This window comes from Dasypus novemcinctus, chromosome 19 (assembly GCF_030445035.2).
Source record: "Dasypus novemcinctus isolate mDasNov1 chromosome 19, mDasNov1.1.hap2, whole genome shotgun sequence".
Classification (NCBI taxonomy): domain Eukaryota; kingdom Metazoa; phylum Chordata; class Mammalia; order Cingulata; family Dasypodidae; genus Dasypus; species Dasypus novemcinctus.
In genome coordinates, this window is record NC_080691.1 from 24,194,910 (window position 1) to 24,205,271 (window position 10,362).

The 10,362-nt window shown below is 51.4% G+C and overlaps 1 protein-coding gene across 1 annotated transcript; it reads right to left on the bottom strand.

Annotated features, from left to right (window-relative positions):
- Positions 1-832: 832 nt before the first annotated feature.
- TBX3 (T-box transcription factor 3) lies at positions 833-10,356 on the bottom strand. Its single transcript, XM_058281413.2, has 6 exons — positions 10,254-10,356; positions 9,839-9,985; positions 7,824-7,900; positions 6,607-6,764; positions 4,602-5,278; positions 833-2,899 (listed from the first exon to the last, which is right to left on the bottom strand). Exons 2-6 carry the CDS (start codon positions 9,968-9,970, stop codon positions 2,438-2,440), a joined length of 1,506 nt encoding a protein of 501 aa, XP_058137396.1. The 5' UTR covers positions 9,971-9,985; positions 10,254-10,356; the 3' UTR covers positions 833-2,437.
- Between the last annotated feature and the right edge of the window lie 6 nt (positions 10,357-10,362).

Below are 10,362 nucleotides of genomic sequence, written 5' to 3' on the forward strand. Positions count from 1 at the left end.
AGGCTGGTTGGAGGGGAGAACTGGGGGCGGGTGTGGGCCTCCCGGGTGGCTTTTCTCTTGGAGGGGGTCAAATATGCGACCTGGAATTACCTTTCCCTTGCAAGGAAAATGTCCCTTCGCCCTGGCGTGACACAGCTAAGTTTGGGCTGCGCGGCTGCTTCTCGCCGCACAACCTGGGAGGAAGGTGTCCTCCGGGCTGGGGTCTTCTTGGGCCAACCGTGCTCCAACTGGAGACACCAGAGACTTCTAGGGGGACGCTCAGGCTCACACACTCCTACAGACCTGGGAATCTGCAGTCTTGCCAAGCCGGATCTGGCAGCCGGGGAGGCGGATTCTGCTAGCCTTTTCCTGCACCAGACACACTGGTGCAAGATATTTTTGACTTGGATTCCCCAGGTCCAAGTGGAAAAGGAGAGCGAGCTTAAAACGAAAACTGCGAACTTCTATTTGGCAGGATTCGTGTGGGAAAAGCTGACTTAGGGAGCCGAGCAGTCCTTTTCCATTAGGACTTAAGTGTCTGAAATTGCTCTTCTATTCGAATTCTAATCAGGGCCCCTCTCCCCCGTTTTGCTCCCTAATTTAAAGGAAAAGTAATCTCAGATTGAAGCGGCTGCCTTAGCCAGAGTAAGGGGCTTTTGTTTTAGTTTTGTAATTTGAGTGATATCTCATCTTAGTTCGGTCGGGAGGGGGGGAGGCGGTCTTAGGTCTTAATTATTAAAAGGTGAAGGAAAGGGGGTAGGCGAGGAGAGAAGGAAAGAGACCAACCCTTGTTTTCCCAACTCTCTACCTTCAGGAAAATTTCCCAAAGAAAGCATTTCACAGGAGGCCCAAAGACATTTCAATAAAAATTTATTGAAATTTCAGTGATGCTTTAAAGAGAGAAGAAAAAATACAGAAAACCAAAGAGCGCATCAACAATTATAACACAAAATATACCTTCATAAATGTTTTTCCTTTAAACCATCTTTCAGCACCTGACTTTTGAATTGCGAATATATCTCTATAGGCACCAACTCAAAACACCATCAATATTGACAACAGTAGTAAATTCCACTTCCTTTTGAGGAAATCAGACTAGCAAATACAAATACAAAAGGAAAATTAGAAGTCCAAACCACATCTTTTGAACTGTCGCCCCCCCCCCAATCTCAGGATCGCTCTTGGGGTGCTATAGTTTAAGAAGTTTAAAGTAGAACTGGGAAGTGGCACCCTTTCTCTCCAATTTTGGCTAAAATAGGTAATGGCACTTCCCCCCGCTCTTTTGGACCTTAAAAAAGAAATACTTTTTTTTTTTTGCAGGCAATTCTTTTGTAAATGTGCTGATGGTGCAGAAAGTGTGTTTTCTAGTTTTAAAAGTGATCCTGTGACCTTGAAATGAAACTGACTGAAGGGAAACAAGAACAAAAACCTGACAGTTGCGATCCTATTTACATAGAGCTATGTACAATGTCAATAAATTAAAGTTTAATTTCCAAGCATTCATATTCCACCTATTTACAGGAGTTATCAAATAATTACATAAATACTTTGTCTAATAGTCTCGCTGCTTCTTTATTATTTTTCTTAAAACCTTGTTATTGCATATACAGGAAAGAGAAAGAACTGAAGAGGGACAACATGAATCCTGCTACAGAGTTCCGATAAAATAAATTCATGTGTTGGGTTTCCCCACCCCTTCCCCTTAAGGTAGAAGACCGGGGAAGGGATATGGAGCCAATGTTGTTTTCTCTCTAAAAAGCAAGCGTTCAAAATAAAAACCACAAAGTACATTACCGTGGAACATGCAAGAAGAGACCTATAGCGGCTCTTAAAACATCACAAGAATATTAAAAAGACACAGATTTCCTTAATATAGACTAAACAAGGATGGCTGGGACAGCCCTCCCCAAACAATGCTGCTCAGCAATTTATTCAGAACTGATAGGCCAGTCACTATAAACTCTTTAATCTTCACAAACAATCACTTTAACGAATTCATTTGTCCCGGTTAATTTTTTTTTTAATTTTATGTTTATTTTTGCTTGACACAGCGAAGGGAAAAATAAAAATCCACACAGAGGCGGTGCCTTTCCATCTCTCCTGGTTGGCTTGGCTGCCTTGTTTTTCTTCAGCCACAGCTTCCAGACCAGCCTTGCTGGAAGTTGCTCTGGACATACATGCTTTAACTCCCACCCCCAATAGCTTAATGCAACAGATGTTTCTGAGCCCCCAGAATCTGAGCCAGATCCCAGCTATATTACCACGCCAAGAAGATGGGGGCGGGGGGGGCGCTATCTCTAGCATGTTCTCTCAAGGGAGCCCGGCACCCCTTCCTAGATCCAGCTGCAAAAAGGAAGGGCTAACCCCACGGCACCTCCCCGTGGTTTATTTTACATCCAACAAAGTGCACTGCAGACTCGACTGGACTGGAATGAAGAGACTTTTCTGGGGGAGCAGTTTACGGGGACGCACTGCGGGACCTGTCCGGCTTGGCTTCCAAGCCGCTGACCAACCGCTGGATGCTCTGCAGTTCGCTGGTGGCCGCCTCTTTCTCCGGGCAGAGTTTGGGCGACAAGGACACGGAGCTGGAGGAAAGCGTGGAGGAGCGGCTGTTGAGTTCCGAGCCCGAGTCCACGGCCACCGAGGCCGGGCTGGCGGCCAGGGTGGCAGCTTTACCGTCCAGGGGCCCGGCGGCGGCCACCATGGATGGCAGGGCGGTGGTGAGCAGGCTGCTGCTGTCCGGGACGGGCACCGGGATGGAGTAGGGGCTGTAGCGCAGCCGCGGGCGCATGGCGTTAAGGTTGAGGAAGGGGTGGCGGTGCACGGAGCTGGAGGCCGCCGCCGAGGAGGCGGCCGCCGCCGCTGCCATGTACGTGTAGGGATAAGGGAACAGGCTTCCGAAAGGCGACATGGCCAGGCCCTGGGAAGGAAGAGAAATGCGTGCAGCCGTCAGGTGCTTCAGGGTGAGAGGAGCCAGCTGCACCCACCCCACCCCCCATCCTGGGCAAGTCAGTCCCTCTTCCTTGGGGGTAGGGGGCACGCCGACGCCCGCAGATTCAAATCCAGGGGGAGGTACTCAATTCCCTGTGCCTCAGCTTCCTTATGTGAAAAAACAGGGCTCTATTAAGTCACTCATATACTTAGTGGGGACTCAGTGGAAATGACACGCTTGCAATGCCCTCGTGGTGGTGCTTAGCCTGATAGACTGGCAGATGTCCCCCCTAAGGGTTAGTTGCTGCACCTGTTAAATGGGGCTACAGATCCAGTCTGCCCCCACGTAGGTGGCTGAGAGGAAACCAGAGGCATAATTATTACATTTTCATTCTTGCCTGCCCCCAACCCCAATCCTAGAAGTTCTTCAAATGAAGAAAACCCAGGGAAGATCTTAAGCAAAAGGGAAAAAGGAAAGCGGGGAGGGGAAGGGTGTTTGCTATAAATAGGAACAAAGAAATCACCTAGTATGATAGCTGTTGTTACAGATGGGGAAACCGAGGCAGGCCCCAGATATGGAAGGGGTGTGGGCATGCACGGGCAGGAAGTCAATCAACTAGGAAGTGGCAGAAGCAGACTTCACAATCCCGGGATCACAGCCCAGGCAGTTCTCCGCACCACACCCTGTGGGGCCGTAGGGCACCCTTGCCCGGGCAGCCCCTCACCCACCTGTCACCTGCCCACCTAGGACTGTCTTCAGGAGAAGCCAGCCAGGCCGATGGGAGGCCCTGAGAAAGACCAGGAGCCAGCCCTGTTCTCAGCTCCCTCCTCCCCCTCCAGGGGGAGGCCAATCCTGACTCTTGGCTCCGCGGAAGGGAGACGAATGTGCTCAGACAAAACAAAAGGCAGGATCGCGAGGCCAAGCCCAGAGAAGCTTCTCGCCCGCCCCGCGCCCCAGCACAGCTGTGTGAGCCGTACGCAGGCAGCCAGGCCGGCCACAGCCCCCGCCTGCCCCTCTCTTCTGACATTTCCCACGTGGGCACAAACCGTTAACCCTTTGGGGAACGGGCTGGCCTGCTGGGGGGGAGGGTGGGGAGGAGAGGTGTAAATTGGGAGGAAAGCCGAGAGGACTAGACTCCCACTAGGGAGTCACCCTCCCTCCTCCCCAGGCCTCAGTCTTCCCCTTATCTAAATCCCTGGACACGGCTGGCTGTGAGACCTTCGAAAAACGTTTCAGCTCGGAAGCTAAAATCACAGACCTCGGAGCACCGCCCTGAAGTCTGACCGCCCCAGGGGGGTAAAGTCTCAGCCCTACCACCACCAGCTGTTTGTCCTTGGACAAGTCACTCAACGTCTCTGAGCCTTCATCCCTTCTTCCGGCAAGTGGAGGCAAATCACTACCAGCACTGAAGAGCTGAATCACATGCGTACTTAGAATGCTAAGCTATTACTATTATTTCTAACTACCTCCTCTATTGGAAACAACCCTTAGCTTAGGAAAAGAGTTTTTAAGTTTTGAGGGGGGTGGGGGGAGGGTTTCAGGGGGGAGGGAGGCTATGATGAATGAGATAAGCCTTGCACGTGGTGAGGACAATGTTCTTAAAATTACTATTATTTAAAGCTACCGAGCCTGGGGCCTGGGCGAGGAGCGGGCGCGGGAGGGGCGGCAGGCGGCGAGAGGGTGGAAATACCTGGGAGGCCAGGACGTGCTGCTGGAGGTGGAAGGGCAGGGTGGCCGCCGACGCCCCCGACAGTCCCTGCGCCGCGGCGGCGGAGGCCATGGCGCTGGTGTCCAGGCCCGACACGCCGGTGGAGGCGCCGGACACGGTGGCCAGCAGGGGCCCCATGCCGGCCGCCATGCCGGAGAAGGCGCCCCCCATGGCGAACTGGCCGGGGTGCAGGAAGAGCGGGTGCCCGTTGAAGAACTGCTGGCCGGCCAGGCCGGGCGCGAAGCCGAGGCCCGGCAGGGGCCCGGGGCCCAGGTGCGCGGCGGCCGCGTCCGTCTGCACGGCGAGCGGCGCGAAGGCCTCCTTGCCCGGCGCCGCGCGCGCCTCCTCGCCCTTGGCGCCCGCCGCGCTCTCGCGGCCCGGGCTGCGGCGCTCCTCGGCGCCCGGGCCGCGGGTGCTGGACGAGATGGTGGCCGGGCTGTGGCGCGAGTCGGGCGACACCTTGTCCGGCCGCCCGCTGTCCCGGAGCCGGCCGCCGGGCTCGGCCGCGAAGAGGTGCGCCTTGGTGGCCGGGCTGCCCTTGTCGCGGCTCGGCTCCTCCGACGTGGTGGTGGAGATTTTGGCCGCGTCACAAGCCTCCCGGCCGTGCTCCTCTTTGCTTTCCGCCTCGGCGTCGCTCTCGCCGTCGCTGGGACACAGATCTACGGGTGGGAGGGGGGGACGGCAGGTGAGGGCGTTAGCCTGGGATTGGGGTCCTGGAGGCCCAGCTCGGCCACTTACTAGCCGTGTGACCCCAAAAAGCCCTTTGCCTCTCTGCACCTCCGTTTCTCACGGCAAATTGGAGGTGACACTAGTATTTAGAGAGAGCTGGAAGCCCCAGCCCTCCCATCCACCCAGAGCCCTTTTTTGTTGCTGTTTGTAATGAATTGAATAGTTTCACCAGCCTCGACTGAGCTCTAAAGTGAAAGGCTCTGCCTTTAGGTGCACTTCTCATTCGGTTGCAAATTCACTCTTCAAAACCCAATCTGCTCTCAAAGTCACTGCGGAAACACATTCCAGCTACTATCAGAGTCTCCTTGGGTGAGTGACCAGAGATCAGCACCTTTCACATACTTGTGAATTATTTTGCACGAACCTGTTTGGAGAGCACCCTAACATCTGAATTCCTCGTAGCAGAGACACCCCTGCCCACAGCACACACACACTTAGTCCAGCCTTCTGTGTTTGCCATCGCCGCCCCCCCCCGCCCCCCACGCACCATCCCTGCAGACAGAGATGGGAGGTGGGCGCCCCTCACTGCCAGGAGATTCTTTTTTGCTTTCGCCACACCCTCTCTGAGTGTCCTTCCAGAAAAAAAGTAAAATAGGATCTATTTTATGTTTAAAGCTTAAATGGATTGAGGACATAAAGGACTTTCATTTTATGTTACAACAGGTTTCTTCCATTGAGAGAGTGTGTCTTTCCAAATAAATAGTGCCTGCTCTTTAAACACAGGAAACCGGCTGGGGATTTGAATCATCTCGCCCCCTCCCTGTCCCCCCACCCGGCTCAGATCCCCAGGGCTCCACCTCCTCCAACAGGCTAGCTCTGCTCCAGAGCTTGGATGTCTCTCAGCCACCTTACCCGTTCCAGGTGGCAGAGAATCCCTCGCCTCCCCACAGCCCAACGCATCTTAACCGAGAGTTCAAAGATGGCAAAATGTGTCAGTGGCATGATTGGAGAGAAGTGCTCCAGGCACGCTTGTCAACCTATCCCCAGGGAGATGGGATAGAGAGACACTCCCCCAGCCCCTCCACCCAAATCAAGTTTTGGGAAAAGGGGCTCTGGCTCTTCTTGTGCTAGCTGAGGTGGGTGGGGGGACGCATGCCATCACCCCTTTTCAACTCTGGCTGGCGTCCGGCTCCTGTTTATGGACTTCACAGGCTCTGCAGCTTTTGCAGGGTAAGCCACTCGGTCGGTGATACCCCAATCCCACTTTCAAACCCTTCCAGGCCTGAGGCAGAGAAACCAAAAAGGGGAGCAGGCTTACCTTTGAGATTCGATGTCCCTACGGTGGACACGGCCGGAGACGAGGACTGCGCAAAGCAGTTGAAGGCTGTCTGCTCGCTGGAAGACTCATCCGAGGTCCCGTTCTCCTTTTTGTGTCTTTCATCAAACACCCTCATGGACTGCAGGGTCAGCTGTTTTCTGTGGCAGAAGCCCACACCCACGTAATACATTTCCCCTTTGTCTCGCTGATTTCCAAAGAAGCAAACACACACACCTCGCCATGCCTACTGACAGCCTGCTTGCCCCAGGGCAGACGGAGACCCAAGCCTGGCCCCTGGCCTCCTAAAGGGGAGTGTGGGGGAGAGGGAGGAAGAAGGCTTCGGCTGCACTTACTCCTGGATCGGGGTTTCATTAGGGAAGGGGCATTTGCTTGGGCTGTGAAATCAAGAGGGTGGCTGAAGCTGGCAAGAGCCAGCTGACCTCCTCGCCTTATGGAGGGAGGGAGACCAGGTGCTAGATTCTATGAACACAATGTCGTCTGTCCCCAGCCTACAATCCCCTGAACGGTTGCTAAGATCGTGAGGAAGTGGTTATTTCATGGTGCACTTCGCTGTAATCGTTCCACTAACACATTAATCGGAGTAAACATCTAGTTAGATGGTAGGAATGATTTTTTAAAAAAATGCCCACTCCCCCTCATGGGCAAAAGTTAAAAGTGTGCTGATTTTCTGGATTTTAGAAACTCTTTGAAAGGGGGTGGGGGAGGGGAGAGCTTCTTTTATATACTATCCGGCTGTCAGATCAATGGGAAAATGATGGTACATAGGCAGTAGGGAGCCATAGATGTCTCAAGAGACCCCAGTTCTGTTTGATGGCGTTTGGAAGACAAGACTGCAAATATCCCAAAGCATCTTGTAAGTGGCTTAGTCTCTTTCTGGGACTTGCCCAGGATGAACTTAAATTAATTAGGAATTAATAGGCATCCTTATATAATCTGTTATCCATGATACTTTTCCTCAAGGGACAACTATGGTATACGGCTTAGGTAATTTCCTTAAAGCTTACAAGTAGATAGGAGGTAGGAAAAGTACAGGGTACTGAAAATAGGCAAGCAAGTGGCAGGGGCAAAGTAAATTATTTTCCAGTGGCCCACCTCAATGTAACTGCCTGCATCCCACTGCCAGCATCTTAGACTTGGGTCCTATAAAAAAGGATTTTTCTAAATTACCTGAGAAATAAATAAATGTCTCAACTCACCTTTTCTCTCTCCTGCCATTTCCAGTGTCCCGGAAACCTTTTGCAAAAGGGTTGTTGTCTATTTTTAACTGAGTTATCTAGGAGGAGACACAAGCAAGAAAGACACATTGGCCTCATTTTCTAGAAAGCTTTAGGGGTGTTTCCCCCAACCCAACAGTCTGCTAGAAATTTGACTGCCAACAGAAGAAGTCATAGAGATTCCAGATTAAAAGAGAAAGGGAGAGAAGATGACAGCAAAAGTTTGGAGGGGGCTGAGAAAAATCAAAGGGAACTCTACCACAGTTTGTGTCTCCCACGGGAGGCCAAACCCGGGATTCAAGGCCAAATTTACCCAGCCTGGGAAATGCCTCATTTTTTTTTCCTTTGGGCAGACGACAGCTTGGGTTTAGAAATGGAAAAGTTCTCAAAAGGGACAACCTGTAGATCCTAAAACTAGGCTTTCACTTTGATTTTTTCTTTACACAGTGCAATTAATCATAAAATATGCTATGGCATACGCCCCTGCCCCCAAACACACACACACACACACACACACACACACACACACACACTCCAACCAAGGCTCTAATAAAATGATTTATGGGGTTTCATTACCCTTGTGCTGGAGTGGGTCTGATTTTTTTCGCTTGGGGGAGGAGGTGGAGGAATTACAATATTGACAATTACAGATTAAAAAGGACTGAGTGACCACTGAAAACATTTGTTTCCATTTATGTGCTCTGAGAAGGCCCATGGCCTCTTTGTCTGATTAAAAATGTTACATTTTATTATTACACTAACAACTTCTCTTCCCAGGATTCTGGGTGTAGCAGGAGCCTGTCTTTTGCATGCTGGGAAAAAAAAGTCAACCGTATGTAATCTCTCAAATCTCTTCCCTTTGGGGGAAAAAAACTACCCAGTGCTCCCCAGAGGTGGAGAGGGGGCCCCTTGGCTGGATTCCTGTTTTTGGAATAAACTGCTGTGTTTAAGACTCCAAGTTGGTACTTGGCAGGGAGAGGTTAACCCGAAGGCTTAGTCCTCAGGCTGTAGACACATACCTGGGACACCCCCACCAGGTGTCCACACAGGACCCCTTCCCTCCACCCCCGGTGGTAATAGTGAGTTCAAAATGCAGGGAGTGCTGTCCCGTAAACGGGCCTCTCATGGGGTCCAGGGTGAACCAGGCAGGGTCCCCATCCTCAGCCACAACACCCTCTCTTTCTGCTCACATCCACGCTGGGGACTGGTGAGTCAGCAGCAAGGGTCAGTCTTTATCTCTCCACTACACAGCCATGACTTTCAGGCCACCAAAACCCCAGATGCCAGGTGCTGCCTGCTGCCCCGTTTGAGGGTTCCTGATCTCCAGCCACAGGCCCAAGGGACTACACAACTTTGGAATGAAGTGGTGACTTTGACCCCTTCACCTCAATAGCCTCCGACAACCAGATTAGCAGGACCCTGGGATCAGGGTAGGTTTTTGCAAACACACACATATACACAAATCATTAAAACAACAACAACAGCAAACACAGTAGCATGAAAGATAATAACCCCCACACTTGTTACTCAGGATTTCTAGGGGAGAAAAGCTGATCTCTATTAGGATTCTCCTCCCAGGATCCCAAATGGGTTTTGCCTTATTATTATTTTTAAAATTATGATGATTATTTTTACCCCATTCACTTCAACCCTGACTTCTTGATCCATCTTCCTGAAATGGACACTTCATGAATCTCAAAAAAGTCTGGGGGTGGGGGGGGAGGCAGCATCAGCGACAGTGATTTGGGGGGCTTCTCTCTGGCACAGGTTAGCATTTTTATCCAGTATTGGGCCCCTAGTGGGTGGAGCAGTTTTTGTTTTTTTTATCTCCATGAGTTGCCAGCACCCCTCTTCCCAAAAGCTCCACGAAAGGGCCAATCACAGAAGCCAAGGCAGACTTTCATCCCGGTTCTCTCCTAACCTTCTCATCCTCACCCAAAGCCGCTTAAAAAGGGAGGAAAAATATCACCGTTAAGAAGAAAATCCCCACTGGTTACCTTATCATTCTGGTATGCAGTCACGGCGATGAATTCGGTTTCAGGGAACAAGTATGTCCGAAACGTACTATAAGGAAGTTTCAAGATGTCATTGGCCCTTACGATGTGGAAACGGGGCTGGTATTTGTGCATGGAGTTCAATATAGTCTGCAGGAGAGCAGGGGAGGGGAGAGACACACAAAAAAGGATTTAGTAGGAGAGGCAGGATCTTAGAACCCCTGCCGAGCTGACATCTTCCCCACCGCAGGGTACCAAGCTTGGACCAAGCCCACCTCCTTGGGGTACCTCCTTGGGTACATTTCACTCCACAGATGTTATCTCCTGGAGACTCCAAATTGTTCCTCAACTTCCAAAGGGTCCCCCCACCGCCGCCCTCACCTTCTAAGGTTCATTCGTACCTTGAACCCTAGCCTACCTGAGTACCAAAACTATAATTCCCCTGCCACGTTGCGTGATCACTTGGGAAGGCCAAAGTCTTAAAAGATAGAGAAAAACATGCATTTTAATTTACAAAATGATTCAGT

Bases quoted from the DNA above. Each gene is read 5' to 3' on its own strand.
- TBX3 (XM_058281413.2), bottom strand. From the start codon at position 9,970: ATGCACAAATACCAGCCCCGTTTCCACATCGTAAGGGCCAATGACATC. The intron at 5,279-6,606 runs GTAAGCCTGCTC...TCCCACCCGTAG, and splicing joins AGGGACATCGAATCTCAAAG to ATCTGTGTCCCAGCGACGGC. The intron at 2,900-4,601 runs GTATTTCCACCC...CTTCCTTCCCAG, and splicing joins AGCACGTCCTGGCCTCCCAG to GGCCTGGCCATGTCGCCTTT.